Here is an 18,996-nt window from a genome sequence, read left to right as displayed (position 1 = left end):
GTGGGTGGGAAACACCCCAAATCCCTCCCGATGTCACTGAGCGCCTGGGGACACCCTGGGGACACCCCGCCACGCAGCAAATCAGGGCCAAACCCACCCCCCCCAGCAGAGTTTTGCTGCCTGCAGGGATGTCACCCTGTCGTCACCCATCCCTTGGTGGCCGTCGTGGGTCACAAACCTCCAATTTTGGTTTGGTTTTGGTTGGTTTTTCTTTGTTTTTTTTAACCCGTTTTCCCCCGTTTCCGCAGGATTTTGCATGGGCAGAGCCCCCCCGCGGCCATGGGGCAGAGCGAGTCGGAGCCGCAGGAGGAGGCGGAGGTAGGAAATGTCACCGCGGCTGGATGGGGGTGACAGTCACATCCCCCCCCCCCACTGTGTGTCCCCACCCCGGGGGGGGAGGGGAGGTGGGGGATCACCAGTGACTCAACCGTCCCCTTGTCCCCCCCCGCAGGATGCGTCCCTGACAGCCGTGCTGGCCAAGCAGCTCCCCACCGGCGCAGTGAGCACCCCCGGGGGGACACAAACTTGTCCCCACGTCCCCAAACGATGGCGTTACCCCCACCCCCCCCCCACCCCCCCCCCCCCCCAGCGCTGCCCAACACCCCCCGAGGGGACAAAAATGTGTCCCCAGGGGACAGCGTCCGAGTTGAGCACCCTTGAAGGGACGTGAACGTGTCCCCACGCCCTTGGGGACAGATCCCTGATGCTGTCCAACCCGCCCCGTCCCTCCGTGTCACCGAGGTGGCAGCGTCACCCGTCCCCTTGGGGGCACCAGGGGCAGCATGGGGACCCCCCCCCCCCCATCTTTCTCCTTCCGCAGGTGCTGGGGGCGGTGCTCGGCCTCGGCGTCTTCACCATCATCATCGCCACCGCCATCGTGGTCCTGGTCCGCCGGCTGCGCCTGAAGAGTGAGTGACACCGCCGCGGGGTGGCCTTGGGGACAGGAGGTGACAGGGCTGCCCCCCACCCCCCCCGCCTTGCCACTAACCCATCCCCCATCGCTCCCCAGAAATCCCCGCGCAGGGGACGCCGAAGTATCGCTTCCGCAAGCGGGACAAGATGCTCTTCTACGGCCGCAAGATCATGCGCAAGGTGGTGCCGCTCGGGGTGGCAGCCGGGGCGACGTCGCGGTGTCACCGTCAGGTGACACCCCCCCCCCGCCTTGGTGTCCCCAACCCCAGGTCTCCCAATCCACCTCCTCCCTGGTGGACACCACCATTTCCAGCACCTCGCGGCCCCGGATGAAGAAAAAACTCAAAATGCTCAACATCGCTAAAAAGTGAGGTGCCACCAGCGCCGGGGGGGGGCCGGGGGGGCGTGCGGGCGGGGGGGGGGGGCCGTGCCCCGATGTCACCTCGTTGTCCCCAAGGTTCCTGCGCATCCAGAAGGAGCTGCCCACCCTCCAGCTGAAGGAGCCTCCGCCCTCGGTGCTGGAAGCCGATTTGACCGAATTCGACGTGGCCAATTCCCATCTTCCCTCCGAGGTTCTCTACATGCTCAAAAATGTCCGGTGAGGCTCAGGATCCGTCCCGGGGGGGCTCAGGATCCGTCCCGGGGGGGCTCAGGATCCGTCCGGGGGGGGGCTCAGGATCCGTTCCTGGGGGTCAAGATCTGGTGACAGGGGTCAGGTTCTGGCCTCAGAGGGGTCAGGATTAGGCCTCAGGGGGATCAGGATCCATCCCTGAGGGATCAGGATTGGGCCCCAGGGGATCAAGATCAGGCCCATGGGGGTCAGGATTGGGCCTCAGAGAGGCTCAGGATCAGGCCCCAGGGTTCAGGATCCACCCTTGGGGGTCAAGATCTGGCCCCAGGGGTCAGGATCAGGCCCATGGGGTTCAGGATCAGGCCCCAGGGTTCAAGATCCATCCCTGGGGGTCGGGGTCTGGTGCCAGGGGGATCAGGATCTGGCCCTAGGGGTCAGGATGAGGCCCATGGGGGTCAGGATTAGGCCTCAGGGCAATCAGGATCCATCCCTGGGGATCAGGATCCATCCTTGGCAGTCAGGATCTGGCCTCAGAGGTGCCAGGATCTGGCCTCAGGGGCTTCAGGATCAGATCCATGGGGTTCAGGATCAGGCCCCAGGGTTCAAGATCCATCCCTGGGGGTCAGGATGAGGCCCATGGGGTTCAGGATCAGGCCCCGGGGTTCAGGATCAGGCCCCAGGGTCAGGCTCCAACCCCGGAAACCCTTTGTAAGGGGAGGCTGGGCCACTCCGCCGAAGGATGCTCTTCCCTCTGCATCCCCCGTCGCTCTGACAACCGGTCAGAGGGTGACGACAGGTCCCAGCGGGCGCCGTGTCACCCGCTGTCCCCGTCCTCGTCCCCGCAGGGTGCTGGGCCACTTCGAGAAGCCGTTGTTCCTGGAGCTTTGCAAGCACATGGTTTTCCAGCAGTGCCAACAAGGGGATTACGTTTTCCGACCCGGACAACCCGACACCAGCATCTACGTGCTGCAGGATGGCAAGTTGGAGCTCTTCCTCACCGAACCGGTGCGGGGCCGGGGACAACGAGGGGGACAGGGCGGTGGCAGGGGGTTGGGGACACGATGAGCAAAAAGGGGGTTTTGTGCCTCGCAGGACGGGAAGGAGACGGTGATGAAGGAGGTGTTCCCCGGGGACAGCGTGCACAGCCTGCTCAGCATCCTTGATGTCATCACGGTACCGACGCCCTGGCTGTCCCCGCGGCCGATTTGTGGTTGTCCCCGAGGCCCCTAAGCCTGGTGGTGGCTGTCCCCAAACTGTTCCAGGATGCTTGTGGCTGACCCCAGTCCCCCTAGACCCGATCATGGCCATCCCCAAGCCCCCTAAGCTTCATCGTGGCCATCCCATAGCCCCTCCCAACCCAACCGTGGCCACCCCGAAACACTCCCCAGCCCAACTGTGGCCGTCCCCAAGCCCCACCAGGTGTCCCCAACCCCCCCAGCCTGACCGTAGATGTCCCCAAACCTTCCCAACCCAACCATGGCCATCTCCATGCCCAACTGTGGCCATCTCGAAGCCCCACCCGTGGTCCCCAAGCCCCTCCAGCCCAACTGTGGCCGTCCCTACACTCCTCCAACCCAACCATGGCCGTCCCCAAGCCCCACCAGCCAAAAGCCCAGTGCCACCAGTGGGCTTCGCCAGCCCCCAGCTGCCACTGTCCCCCATCCCGGCAAGGCCACCAACACCATGGCATGTCACCCAGGGCCACCAGCGCCCATACCGGACGGTGTGCGCCCGGGCGGCAGAGGACTCCACCATCCTACGGCTGCCAGTTGAAGCCTTCTCGGCCGTCTTCGAGAAGTACCCCGAGAGTTTGGTGCGGGTGGTGCAGGTGAGCCCAGGTTGGAGGGGCCCACGGTGGCGGGGGGTTGGGGGTCCCTCGGGGGTGACAGGGACCACTGATGGCTTCTGGTCCCCCTCTAGATCATCATGGTGCGCCTGCAGCGCGTCACCTTCTTGGCTTTGCACAACTACCTCGGGTTGACAAATGAGCTCTTCAGCCACGTGAGTTGAGGCCAAAAATGGGGGCGGGGGGCACACACGCACACCCACGCGGAGAGTGGGGGGGTTGGGCTGGATCTGGACACCCCCTCCACCCCCCTGATGTCCCCCCCCCTTTACAGGACATGCAACCGCTACGGCTCTTCCCCCAGCCCGGCCACGCCGCCCGCACCAGCCCCGTCCGCCACGGCAAGCGGGGGCTCAGCAGCGCCGACGAGGGCAGGGAACCGGGTAAGAGCCAGGAAAGGGGGTGCTGGGACCCCCCCCCCCCACGCCGCCACCGCTGCGGTGGGGGGGCTCAGGGTGGTCTCCTCCTGCAGCCGACCCGCTGAAAGCCGGAGGCCTGGAGACCCCCGCGCCACCGCCGCCACCGTTGAGCCGCTGCATCTCCATGCCGGTGGATATCTCCGGTGGGTCTGTAGCTGGAGGAGGCAGTCGGGGGGGTGGGGTTCCTGGGGTCATGTAACCCCCCCCAGGCTCATGCATCCCCCTCCCCAGGTCATGCATCTCCCCCAAAAAGGCTCATGTCCCCCCCCCAAGGCTCATGTGTGTCCCCCCTGAGGCTCATGCATCCCCCTCCCCAGGTCATGTATCCCCCCCCCAAAAAGGCTCATGCGCACCCCCCCCCAGGTCACATATGCCCCCCCCGAAAGGCTCCTGCACCCCTCTCAGGGTCATGCATGCCCCCAAAAAGGCTTGTGGGTCCCCCTCAGGCTCATGCGTGTGCCCCCCCAGGCTCATGTATCCCCCCTCAGTGTCATGCAGCCCCCCCCAGGCTCATGCATCCCCCTCCCTAGGTCATGCATCCCTCCCAAAAAGGCTCATGAACCCCCCCCAGGTCATGTATCCCCTCCAAGAAAGGCTCATGCACCCCCTCAGGGTCATGTATCCCCCCAGAAAGGCTCGTGTCCCCCCTCTAGGCTCATGCACCCCCCCAGGGTCATATATCCCCCTTCAGTGTCATGCATCGCCCCCCCCCAGGTCACGTATCCCCCCAGAAATGCTCACGCACCCCCTCAGTGTCATGCAGCCCCCCCATGCTTGTGCTTCCCCCCTCCCCAGAGCATCCCCCCACCCGGTGCTCGTGCATCTCCCCCCTCCCCGAACCCCCCCAGCAACCCCATTTCGGACACCGGTGACCCCCTGCGGTCCCCCCCCGCCCCCCCCTTACCCATCGCAGGCATCCAGAAGGGTCCCCGCTCCGACTTCGACATGGCCTACGAGCGCGGCCGCATCTCGGTGTCGCTGCAGGAGGACAGCACCGGCGCCTTGGCCGCCTTCTCCCGGGTGAGATCCGGCACCGCCGCGTCCGCCCGAATCCCCCACCGGCAGCGCCGGGGCGGCCGCGGACGGGTGCCGGAGCCGTCCCGTCTGCCCCCAGTCCGTCTCTCACGAGCCCAAGGAGCGCAAGTCGGTGACGGTGGAGGAGCAGCCTTCTGGTGTCTACCACTACAACTACTGCGAGGACGAATCGTCAGCCGCGGACTGCCTCTTCGGGCCCTACCAGGGCCGCCAGACCAGCGCCGTCTTCGAGGCTGCCAAGCGGGAGCTGGTCAAGCTCATGAAGGTGGAGGTGAGGGCAGGAGCGGCGCCAGCACGGGGCGGGGAGCGTGGCTTTGGGGTGGGCCTTGTCGCTTCGTGGTGGGTCCTCGTTGCTTTGCGGTGGGCTCCTGTAGCTTTATGGTGGGTCCCGTTGCCTCGTGGTGGTCCCCTGCCACCTCATGGTGGGTCCCTGTCACTTCGTGTTGGTCCCTTGTCGCTTTGTAGTAGCCCTTCTTGCTTCATGGTGGGTCCCTGTCACTTCGTCTTGGTCCCTTGTCACTTTGTAGTAGCCCTTCTTGCTTCATGGTGGGTCCCTGTCACTTCGTGTTGGTCCCTTGTCTCTTCACGGTGGTCCTCACGGCGTCAGGGTAGTCTTCCATCTCCTTGGGATGGTCGCCCCATCTCCTTGTGGTGGGTCTCCTCCTGGTGATGCCTGTCACTTTGGGGTGGTCCCCATCTCCCCTTGGTACTCCCCATCTCCTCCTGGTGATCCCCATCACCTCACGTGTCGCCGTTCTTCCCTCTAGGACCCTTCTCTCCTCAACAACCGCGTCTTGCTCCATCACGCCAAAGCTGGGACAGTCATTGCCCGTCAAGGGGACCAGGTGGGTCTGGGTTGTGGGACATTGGGGTGGCATCTTCCTCCTCCTGCCCTATATTTCCATGGGGTGCTACTCATCCTACTCCTGCCCTGTGGGTGGGTGGGGGGGAAGAATTATCCCCCCAGCATCATCCAGAGGGTGCAAAGCACCCTGTGAAGAGGACTAGAAGAAACACCGAGCGGTGCTGGTGGGACCCGTCATGCCTGGGGGCCCCAGGTGGCCCCCACCGGTGATAGGGTGCCATTTTGGCAGGACGTGAGCCTCCACTTCGTGCTGTGGGGCTGCCTCCACGTCTACCAGCGGATGATCGACAAGGCGGAGGACGTCTGCCTCTTCCTGACGCAGCCCGGCGAGATGGTGGGACAGCTGGCCGTGCTCACCGGCGAGCCCCTCATCTTCACCATCAAGGCCAACCGTGACTGCACCTTCCTCAAGATCTCCAAGTCGGACTTCTACGAGTGAGTCCCGGATCCGGCGGTGGAGGTTTGGGACAAAGGGTTGGTGCCGAAGGGGGTTCCTGCGGCGAGCGCTGTGGTGGCATCTCTTGGGGCCACCGTCGTGTCCCCCGACTGCTGTTGACCCGTAGGATCATGCGGGAGCAGCCCAGCGTGGTGCTGAGCGTCGCCCACACCGTGGCCGCCCGCATGTCACCCTTCGTGCGCCAGATGGACTTCGCCATCGACTGGATGGCGGTGGAGGCTGGCCGGGCGCTCTACAGGCGGGTACCAGCGGGTGGGCGCCCACCTCGACTTGGTGAGGACCAACCAGCTTGGCGGGGGGGCTGACCTCCCACTGGTGGTGTCCCCCAGGCAGGGGGACAAGTCGGACTGCACCTACATCGCGCTCAACGGGCGGCTCCGCTCCGTCATCCAGAAGGGCAGCGGCAAGAAGGAGCTCATCGGGGAGTACGGCCGTGGAGACCTCATTGGCGTGGTGAGAGCCGTGCCGGGGCCGGGCGGCGGACGCCCTGGACCTCTGGCCGGTACGTCTTGGCTATGTGTCTTCTTCTCCAGGTGGAAGCGCTCACCCGGCAGCCCCGTGCCACCACTGTCCATGCGGTCCGGGACACGGAGCTGGCCAAGCTGCCTGAGGGCACCTTGAACAACATCAAGCGCAGATACCCCCAGGTACCCCCAGATCCTCACCTTGGGGTCTGCACCCCCTTCCCGTGGAAGGAGCGCGTCCCCACGTCCCCCTCAGCTGGTGGTTGTGACGCCCGTTGAAACCCGCTTAAATTAAGGAATTAAAGATGCGATTAGAGCTGTTGAGGGAGAAGAGCTGATGTGCTAAAGGGTTGTCCCTCTCTGAAGTCCCCAAGGATGTGGAGTGGTGGTGGCACCCAAAAAGATGTGTGGGACACCAATCCGGGGTGTTAGCGAGTCTCCAGCTTGCGAAGTCCTGCCAGGTCTGATGGCCATCTCTGTCCTCGTCCCTGCAGGTTGTCACCCGCCTCATCCACCTCCTGAGCCAGAAGATCTTGGGAAACCTCCAGCAGCTCCGCGGGCCCTTTGCAAGTAGGTCCCAAAGGGATTGGGGACGACAGGGTGCCCTCTCCGGGGCTGGTGGCCATCGTCAGAGCAGTGCATGGAGGGTGGCCACCACCCCGTTGTCTCCGTCCGCGCAGGCTCCAGTTTGGGCATGGCCTCCAGCTCGGAGCCCACCAACCCCACCAGCAACCTGTCGACGGTGGCGGTGCTACCGGTGTGTGATGACGTGCCCATGGCCGCCTTCACGCTGGAACTCAAGCACGCGCTCAACGCCATCGGTGAGCGCCAGCACAGCGGTGACCGCAGTGTGGTGGCCACGGCGTGGAGGTGACCGTGGGCCTGTGGCACGCCAGTGACCTGGTGTGGTGATGCCTGTGGCCCCGTGGCATGGAGGTGGCCGTGGTCTTGTCGTGTGGTGGACACCATGGCACGGTGACCGTCGCAGCCCCGTGGCACGGTGGTGACCACAGTGTCTTGCCACGGTGGCAACTATGGCATGGTGATGACCAGAGCCCTACAGCATGCTGGTGACCACACCGTGCTGGTGACCACAGCCCCATGGCGCGGTGGTGACCATGTCCCCACCTCTCCCAGGTCCCACGCTGCTCCTCACCAGCGACATCATCCGTGCCTGTCTCGGCTCCTCGGCGCTGGACAGGTAACTCCCATCGGAAGGAGCAGCTCCGGCGACCCACCACCATGTCGCCGGCTGACCCCTCCACCTTGGCAGCATCCAGGAGTACCGCCTGTCGGGCTGGCTGGCACAGCAAGAGGACATCCACCGCATCGTCCTCTACCAAACCGACTGCACCCTGACGCCGTGGACCGTGCGCTGCATCCGTCAAGCCGACTGCATCCTCATCGTAGGGTTGGGCGACCAAGAGCCGGCGCTGGGAGAGGTGAGGGTGGGGGGTAGGCGGCGGTGGGACAGCACCGCGCCGGGTGGCTGATGGCTTCTACAGCTGGAGCAGATGCTGGAGAACACGGCGGTGCGCGCGCTGAAGCAGTTGGTCCTCCTACACCGCGAGGACGGTCCCAGCCCTTCCCGCACCGTCGAGTGGCTCAACATGCGCAGCTGGTGCTCGGGCCACCTCCACATCAAGTGTCCCCGGCGCGTCTTCTCCCGCCGGAGCCCCACCAAACTGGTACGTGTGTCCCCCTGGGTGACCTCGGTGGTCCGCCACTGCCGTCATCACCCACCGTCCATCCCATCTGCAGCGGGAGATGTACGAGAAGGTGTTTGAGAAGAGCGCCGACCGGCACAGCGACTTCTCCCGGCTGGCGCGGGTCCTCACCGGCAACACCATCGCCCTCGTCCTGGGGGGCGGCGGAGCCAGGTGGGTGCCGCGCCGCGGCAGGCTGTGACCCCGCCTCATTCATCCTCCTCCTTATTTTCTCCATCCGTCCATCCAGGGGCTGCTCCCACATCGGGGTGATCAAGGCGATGGAGGAGTCGGGGATCCCCATCGACATGGTGGGGGGCACCTCCATCGGCGCCTTTATCGGGGCGCTCTACGCCGAGGAGCGCAGCGCCGTCCGCACCAAGCAGCGGGCGCGCGAGTGGGCCAGGGTGGGTGCTGTGGCACGTCCCCCGCCCCAGCGAAGGCAAACGCTGACCCGCACCGGCCCCCGTGGTTTGGGAGGACGCTGGCATGGTGCCTGCCCTGCCCGTGGCCAGCCCTGCCCAAGCTGTTTCTAAAGCATCTCCTTCCTCTTCTTCCTCTTCTTCTTCTTCCTCTTTTTCTACTTCCTTTTCTTCTTCTTCTCCTCCTTGTCTCCTCCTCTTCCTCTTTCTCTCCTTTTTCTTTTTTCCTCTTCTTTTTTCTTCCTTCTGCTTTTTCACCTTCTCTTGTTCTGCTGCTGCTTCTTTCTCCTCCTTTTCATTTTCTCTTTATTTCTCCTTCTCCTCCTTCTCCTCCTTCTCCTCCTTCTCCTCCTTCTCCTCCTTCTCCTCCTTCTCCTCCTTCTCCTCCTTCTCCTCCTTCTCCTCCTTCTCCTCCTTCTCCTCCTTCTCCTCCTTCTCCTCCTTCTCCTCCTTCTCCTCCTTCTCCTCCTTCTCCTCCTTCTCCTCTTCCTCCTTCTTCTTCTTCCTCCTCCTTCTCCTCCAGTGTATGAATTCTGTGTTCGAGACCGTCCTGGACCTCACCTACCCCATCACCTCCATGTTTTCGGGCTCAGCCTTCAACGCCAGCATCAACAAGGTTTTCCAGGACAAGCAGATTGAGGTGCGTCACAGGGACACACCTCCCCCCCCCCAGGGCTTCACCCACCCATGGGAAGAGTTCCAGCCACCTCCCCACCCACCCACTCATGTCCCCACAGCGTCACCCACCCCATCTTGTCCCCACAGGACCTGTGGCTGCCCTACTTCAACGTCACAACGGACATCACGGCCTCGGCCATGCGGGTGCACACGGATGGTAAGAGCTCCCCGGGGAGCCGGGGAAGCTCTCCGGTGCCACCACGTCCCCACTTGTGGGGACCCTCCTCACCAGCACCCCAAAACAGTGCCACTGCCCCACGGGCAAATGTTTGCCACGTGCCAAGGGGATGCCACATCCTGGCATGGCAGGAAAAGGGCTCGGCGGGCTCACGGTGAGCCCAGGCAGTGGTGGCTTCCCAGAGCCACCTGGTGCTGGTGACCCCACCAGGCTCAGGTCCCTGTGGGGGTCTGGCTGCACCCCACATCTCTGGGGTTGTGGGGCAGAATTGGTGTGTGGAGCCGCATCCTGGCACCCTTAGCATGCATGTCCCCTCTAACGTATCTGCTCACCACTAACCCCAGTAACCCACACTCACGGCATGTGGAGCACGGGGACGCGGTGGGAACGATGCCGTGGTGGTGGTGGTGGAGACAACGTGGTGGTGGTGGTGGTGGTGGAGACGTGGCGGCGGGGATAACGTCGTGGTGGTGGAGATGATGTGGTGGCGGGAGGGGGCGTCTTGGTGGGGGGAGCACTGCGGTGATGGGGACGTTGCGGTGGCTGCCCCTCCTCCTTGCCTGGTGTCGGAGCTCACCTGGGACATTGAGCCGTCCACGGGGCACACGCGGTGGCTCGTAAGCAGCCTGGCTCTCGCTCTGCCTGCTCCTCTGGCTTCTAACGCCAACTAATCCCCGCTTACCACCCCTAACCTCCCGGTGAGCGTCTTGCACGTCCATCCTTCCCCAGCCTGCCGTGGCCAAGGTGCTCTCCCCTTGGTCTTGGGGCTGCAGACATCCCACCGGCGCAGTGCCAACACCCTCGGTCACCTGCCACCGGGTGCTCGGGCACGTCCCGGCCCCCCCCCGTGACCGTGACCGTGTCCTCTCCCTTCGGCAGGCAGCCTCTGGCGTTACGTGCGAGCCAGTGCGTCTTATACCCCTTACCTACCTCCGCTCTGTGACCCCAAGGACAGCCACTGGCTTGTGGACGGCTGCTATGTTAACAATGTCCCAGGTCAGCACCTCGCTCGCCGGGGCCCCTGGCCCCCCCCTCCAAAAAAAAAAACAAAACCAAACCCCACCCCTTTCCACCCTTCCAGAACCACATCCCATCCCAAGTTGAGCCACCTGGGCTTTGCAAACGGCCGGTCAGGGCGTGCGACGGGTTCCTCTGCCACCCGCAGGTGCCCACTGGGCACCCACGGGGTGCCGACGTCCCCGGGCGCAGGCAGGGGCGACGGGCAGCCCCCCCCGGGGTGGGGGAGGATCTCAGGCGGGCCGTGCTCATTGCGTTTGTTCCCGCCGGCGCAGGCTCGCTCTGGCGGTACGTGCGAGCCAGCATGACCCTTTCTGGGTACCTACCGCCACTCTGCGACCCCAAGGACGGCAACTTACTGATGGACGGTGGTTACATCAACAACCTGCCAGGCAAGTAGCGGCTCAACGCCGTCACCGCCACCGCCCGACCGGGGTGGCAGCCACTGCGGCGCCAGGTCTGGCCCCGGGGGCGGTGGTGGGCGGCTGGGTGGGGGCTGCGTGGCCACCACAAGATGGGTTCTCAGTGGCCGGAGACGTTGAGGTTGGATTTGGGACGTCTTGCTCGGTTTTGCGTCTTCCCGGTGTCTTCATTGCTGGGCGCCCTCTCCAGGCATCTTCATCCTCTTTCACGTGCAAAAAAATGGCCATCAATCTGACATCGTCTCCTGATGTCCTCTGTATCAGGTGGCTTCCCCGGGCATCTTCATGTTTCTTCACACGCGAGATGCATCCCTTCATCTTTTGGTGTCTTCGGTGCTGGGCATCCTCTCCAGGCATCTTCATCCTCCTTCACATGTCAAAAACGTCACACAGCCTCACGTTGTCTCTTGGTGTCATCAGCACCAGGCGGTTTCCCCGATCATCCTTCTTCACGTGCAAAAAATGTCCCTCCATTTTGCATCATCCCTGGGTGTCCTTGGCACTGGGTGCCCTTCCAGAGCATCCCCACGCTCCTTAGAGGCCAACCACCTCCTCCCACCCTGCGTCATCCTTGGCATTGGGTGTTCTCCCAGGGCATCTCTGTCTTCCTGCCGGTACGGGCCCCCTCCTTCCATCCTGCACCATCTTTAGTGTTCCCGGTGTCCTCCTGGGGCATCTTCATGCTTCATCACATGCAAGCCACCTTTGTCCATTGCGCATCGTCTTCTCTTGATGTTCTCAGCTCCAGGTGCCCTCCCTGGGCCTCTCCACCCTCCTTCACCTGCAAGACACCTCCCTCTGTCTCGTACCCGCTCTTGGTGTCTTTGAAACCAGGTGCCCTCCATGCTCCTTCACATGCACGGCACCTCCCCCCAGCTCAAACCACCTCTTGGTGTCCTGGATGTCAGGTACCGCCCCCCCCCCCCTCCAAGAGCATCTCCATGCTCCTGCAAGTCTTCTCCTTCCATTCTGTGTCACCTCTTGGTGTCCGTGGCACCGGGTGCCCTCCCAGCACATCTTCATCCTCCTCCACCCATAAGTCACCTTCCTCCACCCTGCACCATGTTTTGGTGTCTTTGGTACTGAGTGGCCTCCTGTGGCATCTTTGTGCTCCTTCCTTTTGAGGCCACCTTCCTCCAGCCTGCATCACCGTCTCTTGATGCCATCAGCACTGGGTTCCCTCCTGCAGCATCTTCATCTCCCTTCATAGCTGAGCCGCCTCCATCTTGCATCATCTTTTGGAGTCCTCAGCACCAGGCATCCTTCTGGAGGATCTCCATCCTCCTTCACATGCAAACCACCTTCCTTCACGTCCCATCATCTTCCCTTGATGTCCTCAGCACCAGGTGCCTTCCTGGAGCATCTCCATCTTCCTCCGCCCGCCAGCCATCTCCATCCGCCTCACATCGGCTCCTGGTGTCCTCACCGCCCGATGTCCTCCCGGGGCATCGCCACGCTCCTTCACATCTCACCACAGATGCTGCAACTTGCCTGTGCCCTCCCGTTGCCCCAGTACCCGCACGAGGTTGCATCAGTGCTCTGCTCCCCACGGGCGCATCCTGCCGCCGGGCTCCCGTCCCCAGCGCCGGCACCCGCGGGACACTGCTCGTCCCACCACAACCCCAGCGTGGCTTTGCCATCCAGCCCAGGCTCAGGGACGACCCCTCACCCCCACTTCCCTGCTCTACTCGTGCCACCACCCCTCGCCGCGGGCTCAGACCCGGGGAGGCCGCGACGCTGCCGACCCAGCGTCTTCCTTTCCCACCGCGCAGCCGACATCGCCCGCAGCATGGGCGCCAAGACGGTGATCGCCATCGATGTGGGCAGCCAGGACGAGACGGACCTGTGCAACTACGGGGACAGCCTGTCTGGCTGGTGGCTTCTCTGGAAACGTCTCAACCCCTGGGCTGAAAAAGTCAAGGTGAGGACCCATGGGACGTGGGGAAGCTGGTGAGGCGGTACGGGCAGGGTGCTGAGCACCTCGTCCACGCAGGTGCCTGACATGGCGGAGATCCAGTCCCGCCTGGCCTACGTGTCGTGCGTGCGGCAGTTGGAGGTGGTGAAGTCCAGCTCGTACTGCGAGTACATCCGCCCCCCCATCGACCACTTCAAGACGATGGATTTCGGCAAGTTCGACGAGATCTACGTGAGTTGGGAGACGAGGAGGCCGGTGGTGGGGTGGCCTGGACCACCTTTTAGAGCTTCTCAGGCCATCAGTGAGGCGCCCCGACCCATGGGTTGAGGTTCTCCAGCCATCAGTTGGGGTGCCCTGGCCATTAATAGGGTGCCCAGGCCACTACTGGGGTGCCCCAGATAGGGATTGGAGTGCCTTTGCCATCAGTTGGGTGTCCAGGCCATTAACAGGGTCTCCTGGCCTTCAGGTCAAGTCAACCAGCAATAGATTGGGTGCCCCAGCCTTCATGTTGGGGTGCCCTGGCCCTCAATTGGGTGCTCAAGCCATTGTTCAGGTGTCCCAGCCGTTAATGGAATGATGATCATCATCTGGGGCTGCCTGAGCTATCGTTTGGGGTGCTCAGACCATCAATTGATATGTTCTGGCCATTATTTGGGGTGCCTGGACCATCGTTCCAGGTAGCCAGGTCATCATCTGGGGCTTCCTGGGCCATTGGTTGGGGTGCCCAAGCCACTGGTTGGGTGCCCCAGCCATCAGTGGGGTACCCTTGGCCATCACTTGGGGTGTCCTGACTAGGTCGAGCATCCCAGTCATGGTTTGGGGTACCCTGGCCATCAGTTGGGTGTCCCAGCCGTCAATGGGATGCCCTGGGTCACCAGTTGGGATGTCCTACCCATCGGTTGGGTGCCTGGGCTGTCATTTGGGGTGCCCCAGGCCGTTGTTTGGGGTGCCCGGGCCACCAGCGGGCTGTGACCGTTCTCCCTGCAGGATGTGGGGTACCAGCACGGCAAGGTGGTCTTCGACGGCTGGAGCCGGGGTGACATCATTGAGAAGATGGTGAAGGACCGGCGCTCAGCCGACTTCTACGAGAGCAAACGCATGGACGTGAGCGGGGGTGGCGCCGGGGCCGTGGAGGGTGGTGGCTGCTCGGCGACCTGCCCTGGGGCATCCTGGGAAGGGCCACCCTGGCCCTGCCACCCTCATTTTAAGGGTTTTGGGTTTTTGGTTTTTTTTTTTTTTTCCTTCTGGTCCTGGAGCCATCTTCAGGGAGCAGCACCTTGCCTTGTCCCTTGTCCCCTCTGTCTCCTCCATGTCCTTCTACCCCTCCTGGTGTAGCTTGTCCACCCAGTGTCCTCCTGTCCCTCACTGGCATCTTCCTGTCCCTCCCCACCCCACTTCATCCTCCTGTCCCCTTGGTCCCTTCTCCTCACCCTGCCACCCTGGTCCATCTCCTGCCCTTCCCCAGCATCTTCCTGTCCCCTTGGTCCACCCTCCTGTCCTTTTGGTCCATCCCATGTCCTTCTAGCATCCTTGTCCCCTCCTTGGTCCACCTCTTGTCCCCTTCTCGGTCCACCTCCTGTCCCCCTCCCCATCCTCCTTTTGTCCCCTTGGTCCATCTCCTGTCCCCTTGGTCCACCCCCTGTCCCCCCCAGCATCCTTGTCCCCTTCTTGGGCCACCTCCTGTCCCCCTCCCCATCCTCCTTTTGTCCCCTTGCTCCATCTCCTCTCCCTTCCTTGGTCTATCCTGTCCCTTTGGTCCACCTCCTCTCACCTTTTGTCCCTCTCACCGTGTCCCCTGCCACCCTCCCATCCCCTCACCCATCCCACATCCCTCCTCCTGCTCCCCTCATCCTCCCCATTCCGCACATGGAGGGGGGGGGGGGCTGATCGGGGGGGCCCCCCCTCTTTTCCTCCCGTAGGTGCTCACGTGTCCCAGCGCCGGTTTCACCGACCTGGCGGAGATCGTGTCCCGCATCGAGCCCGCCAAGCCCTACTTGTCCGACGGATACGCGGACGGTGAGCTGGGGAGGGGGTGTCCGCGGTGCGGGGCCAGATCCGGGGCCCTCACCCTGCACCCCCCTTTTTGCCCCCCCCCAGAGGAGTCCGACTACCTCACCGAGTACGAGGACGAGGGGCCGGAGCCGGCGCGGGGCGAGGAGGACGTGTTCGCCCATGCCGAGTGGGCCAGCGCCGGCGCCTTGGAGGCCGTGAGTGCCCCCGGCCGTGGAGACCCTCCAAAACGGGGTGCCCCTGGGTGTGGGGGGGGCCAAGGGTGCCCTGATCCTGTTCAGGGGGGTGTGTGAGCATGGAGACCCTCCAAAACGGGGTGCCCCTGGGTGTGGGGGGGGCCAAGGGTGCCCTGATCCTGTGCGTGGGGGGGTTGTGGACATGGAGACCCTCCAAAGTGGGGTGCCCCTGGGCGTGGGGGGAGCCAAGGGTGCTCTGGTGCTGTGCATGGGGGGGGTTGTGGCTGTGGGGACCCTCTGAAATGGGGTGTGCCTGGGTGGGGGGGGCCCAAGGGTGCCCTGATCCTGTGAATTGGGTGTCCCTGGCCATGGAGACCCTCCCAAATGGGCTCGGGCCCCCTCGGGCGCTGCACCGTGTCCCCATCCGTGTCCCCCACGTGTCCCCCACGTGTCCCCCAGCTCCCTGTGGGCTCGGGGACAGCCTGACCCCCCCCCAAAGCAGGTGCTGTGCCGTGTCCCCATCCCAGTGTCCCCAACACGTCCCCTCTGTCCCCAGGAGGAGGAGAAGACCCTGCGGCACCGCCCCGGCCCCGACCCACCCCGCGACCCCTCGGCACCCCACACCTGACCCCCCCCCGCCCCCCCCCCCCAAACCGCTACCGCCGGAGCCCGAGCGCCGGCACTACCTCTGCACCCCAGGGGTGTCCCCCCCGTCCCATCGCACTTTCCCCTTCGTCCCAGCTTGTCCCCAGCGCCGTCCCCAAGCTGGGGTGACGCGGGGGGCTCCAGGGACCCCCATTTTTTCCTCCCTCCTGCACTGTTGCACTGGCCCAAATCCCCCCTCCAAGGCCCGGCTGTGCCCCGCTGGGGAGGAGGAGGGGAAGTGACTGCTGTATATTTTCTTTTTTTTTTTTTTTTTTTTTAATTATTATTATTATTTAAAACAACCCCGGCTGTATATTTTCTTTAAAAATTATTTACTGTCATTATTTAAAATTAACCAGGCGGTGCTTGTCCTGTGGGGGCAAACACGTCAAGGCTGGGGCTTGGCCCAGGGCGACATTTCCGGCACCGGGGTGACACAACCAGCCCCCCCCCCCCCCCGGCAGCACCCCTGGGTGCTACTCGGGCGCATGCACCCGCTGGTGCAGGAGGAGGTTGGAGCTGCGGCTGTAGCGGCGGCCGCAGTGGGCGCAGGGGAATGGCCGCTCGCCGGCGTGTGCCCGCCGGTGCCGCAGCAGCGCCGAGCGCTGCCGGAAGCCCCGGTGACACTGGGGACAGCGGTGGGGCCGCTCGCCCGTGTGCCGCCGGCCGTGCTCAACCAGGCTGGCGCGTTGGGCGAAGCGCCGCCCGCACTGCCCGCAGGCGTGGGGCCGGGTGCCGGCGTGACCCCGGCGATGCCGTAGGAGGTTGGCGCGGTCGGCGAAAGCCCGCGGGCAGTCGGGGCAGGCGTGGGGCCGTGGGCCGGCGTGGGCGCTGCGGCGGTGCTGGGCCAGGTAGGCGCTCTGGGTGTAGGCGCGGGGGCAGTCGGGACAGCGGTGCGGGCGCTCGCCGCTGTGCACCAGGCGGTGCCGCAGCAGCGTGGCGCTGAGGGCGAAGGCTTTGCCGCACTCGCCGCAGGGGAAAGGCCGCTCGCCCGTGTGCGCCAGACGGTGCCGGGCCAGGTGGGCCCGCTGGCGGAAGCGACGGCCGCAGTCGCCGCAAGCGTGGGGCCGCTCGCCCGTGTGGGTCTGGGCGTGCCGGGCCAGCGCGGAGCGGAGGGCGAAGGTTTTGCCGCACTGCGGGCAAGGGTGCGGGCGCCCCGCGGCGTGAGCGCCCTGGCGGTGCTGGGCGAGGTGGGCGCTTTGGCGGAACCGCTGCCCGCACTCGGCGCAGGCGAAGGGCCGCTCGCCCGTGTGGGCCCGCTGGTGCACCAGCAGCCCGGCGCTGCCGGCGAAGGTTTTGCCGCACTCGGCGCAGGCGAAGGGCCGCTCGCCCGTGTGCCCTCGCCGGTGCGTTGCCAGCGCCGCCCGGTCGCAGAAGTCGCGGCCGCATTCGGCGCAGGAGAAGGGGCGCTGGGCACCGTGCAGCGCCTGGTGCCGCGTCAGCGTGGCGCTCGCCCCGAACCGCTTCCCGCACGCCCCGCACCGAAAAGGCCGGGCGCCCGCTGCCGGGACCTCGCCGGTGGTTTCACCGTCGTGCCGGCTCGGCTTGGCGGCAGCACCCTCCTCGTGCTGGTGCCACGGGGCCAGTTCGGCGCTGCCGGCATCTGCCGTGTCCTGGCGTCGTGTTCCCAACTCGGCGCTCCCGGTGACTGCCGCGTCCCGGTGCCCCGGCGTTGGTTTGGAGCTGCTGGTATCTGCCTGGTTCTGGTGATTTGTCCCCACACCGGTGCTGCCGGTGCCTGACTGGTCGTGGCTGCCTGGTGCCAGTGTGGCCCTGGTGGCATCTGCCACGCGCTGGCCCGGTGGCCTCGGATCGGCACCGCCGGCGTCCATCCCGTCCCGGCACCGCCGGCACGGTTCCTGTGCCGCCGGTGCCCACCCGGGTCCCGCCTGCGGCGCAAGGAGAGAAGGGGTGAGCAGGCAGCACCCAAGGGTGGTGGTCAAACCCCCCACCCCCCCCCCGCTACCAGCACCACCCCCGGGTCACGGGGGCTGGGGACAGGTCCCCGTGGGCAGCCCGCTGCCCCTGAGGGGTCCCGCTCCCCCGTACTTTGCCCAATCCCGGTCTGACCCCCCCCCGGTACACCCGGCCCCGGCCGGTAACCGGGTCCCACAGCCCGGTCCAGCCCCCTCCTCCCTCACTGCCCCCCCCCCCGTTACTGGGCGCCTCCCCCACTGGTTTCACCCCGGTACCAGTATCCCCCGTCCCCGCCTCCCCGGTACCGCTCCTGGCCGCCGTACCGGCTCCCCGGTCCCGGCTCCCCCCGCGCCGAGCCCCTCCGGTACCGGCTCCCCGGTCCAGCCCCCCCCGCTCCTCCGGATCCCGATCCCCCCGATCACCCTGTTCCGGATCCCCCCGATCCCGGTCGCGATCCCCCTGTCGCGATCCCCCGGTCGCGCCCCCCCCGCCGCCTCCGGGCCCGGTTGGCTCCGCCCCTCGGTCGTGACGGCGCCACCTGGCGGCCGCGGATGGCGCTGCGCCGTGGGGACCCCCCGGGACACGCGGGGGGCGGGGGGAAGGGGGCGGGGGGCGAGAAACAGGACGGGACAACCGGCACCGTGATGGGACCCTCGGCACCACCGCGGGACACCGGGCAGAGCCACGGCCCCCCCGATACCACCGCGGGGCACCCACCGCCACGCGGGGCACCCACTGCCACCACAACCCACCCACCGCCACGCGGGACACCCACTGCCACCACAACCCACCCACCGCCACCGCGGGGCACCCACTGCCACCGCGGGACACCCACTGCCACCACAACCCACCCACCGCCACGCGGGACACCCACTGCCACCACAACCCACCCACCGCCACCGCGGGGCACCCACTGCCACCGCGGGACACCCACTGCCACCACAACCCACCCACCGCCACGCGGGACACCCACTGCCACCACAACCCACCCACCGCCACCGTGGGGCACCCACTGCCACCGCGGGACACCCACTGCCGCCACAACCCACCCACCGCCACGCGGGACACCCACTGCCACCACAACCCACCCACCGCCACCGTGGGGCACCCACCGCCACGCGGGGCACCCACCGCCACACGGGGCACCCACTGCCACCACAACCCACCCACCGCCACCGTGGGGCACCCACCGCCACCACAACCCACCCACCGCCACCGCGGGGCACCCACCGCCACCACAACCCACCCACTGCCACCACGGGGCACCCACCGCCACCGTGGGACATCTGGCACCATGATGGGACAGCCAGCACCACAGTGGGACATCTGGCACCACCACGG

The 18,996-nt window shown here is 65.5% G+C and overlaps 2 protein-coding genes across 2 annotated transcripts; one reads left to right on the top strand and one right to left on the bottom strand.

The window, feature by feature from the left end:
* Nucleotides 1-249: 249 nt before the first annotated feature.
* Nucleotides 250-15,642, top strand: PNPLA6 (patatin like phospholipase domain containing 6). The gene is given in 34 exon segments (XM_042802841.1): nucleotides 250-318; nucleotides 452-908; nucleotides 1,010-1,092; nucleotides 1,182-1,279; nucleotides 1,370-1,510; nucleotides 2,329-2,488; nucleotides 2,576-2,656; nucleotides 3,183-3,311; nucleotides 3,404-3,484; nucleotides 3,604-3,714; nucleotides 3,717-3,891; nucleotides 4,662-4,768; nucleotides 4,863-5,054; nucleotides 5,551-5,628; nucleotides 5,878-6,083; nucleotides 6,212-6,343; nucleotides 6,435-6,558; nucleotides 6,639-6,752; nucleotides 7,064-7,139; nucleotides 7,250-7,390; nucleotides 7,707-7,770; nucleotides 7,843-8,011; nucleotides 8,075-8,257; nucleotides 8,331-8,449; nucleotides 8,526-8,682; nucleotides 9,221-9,337; nucleotides 9,463-9,532; nucleotides 10,846-10,962; nucleotides 12,765-12,913; nucleotides 12,986-13,138; nucleotides 13,895-14,011; nucleotides 14,827-14,923; nucleotides 15,005-15,202; nucleotides 15,420-15,642. Coding segments are annotated over 33 exon segments (4,161 nt in total). The 5' UTR covers nucleotides 250-318; nucleotides 452-703; the 3' UTR covers nucleotides 15,437-15,642.
* A 546-nt stretch (nucleotides 15,643-16,188) lies between these two features.
* Nucleotides 16,189-18,115, bottom strand: LOC122154446 (zinc finger protein 501-like). Its single transcript, XM_042802842.1, has 3 exons — nucleotides 18,078-18,115; nucleotides 16,952-17,627; nucleotides 16,189-16,864 (listed from the first exon to the last, which is right to left on the bottom strand). The coding sequence occupies exons 2-3, from the start codon at nucleotides 17,568-17,570 to the stop codon at nucleotides 16,215-16,217; spliced, it is 1,269 nt and encodes a 422-aa protein (XP_042658776.1). The 5' UTR covers nucleotides 17,571-17,627; nucleotides 18,078-18,115; the 3' UTR covers nucleotides 16,189-16,214.
* Between the last annotated feature and the right edge of the window lie 881 nt (nucleotides 18,116-18,996).

Source organism: Tyto alba, unplaced genomic scaffold, assembly GCF_018691265.1.
Source record: "Tyto alba isolate M040663 unplaced genomic scaffold, T.alba_DEE_v4.0 Super-Scaffold_4, whole genome shotgun sequence".
Taxonomy (NCBI): domain Eukaryota; kingdom Metazoa; phylum Chordata; class Aves; order Strigiformes; family Tytonidae; genus Tyto; species Tyto alba.
This window is presented reverse-complemented; position numbering and strand designations above follow the sequence as displayed.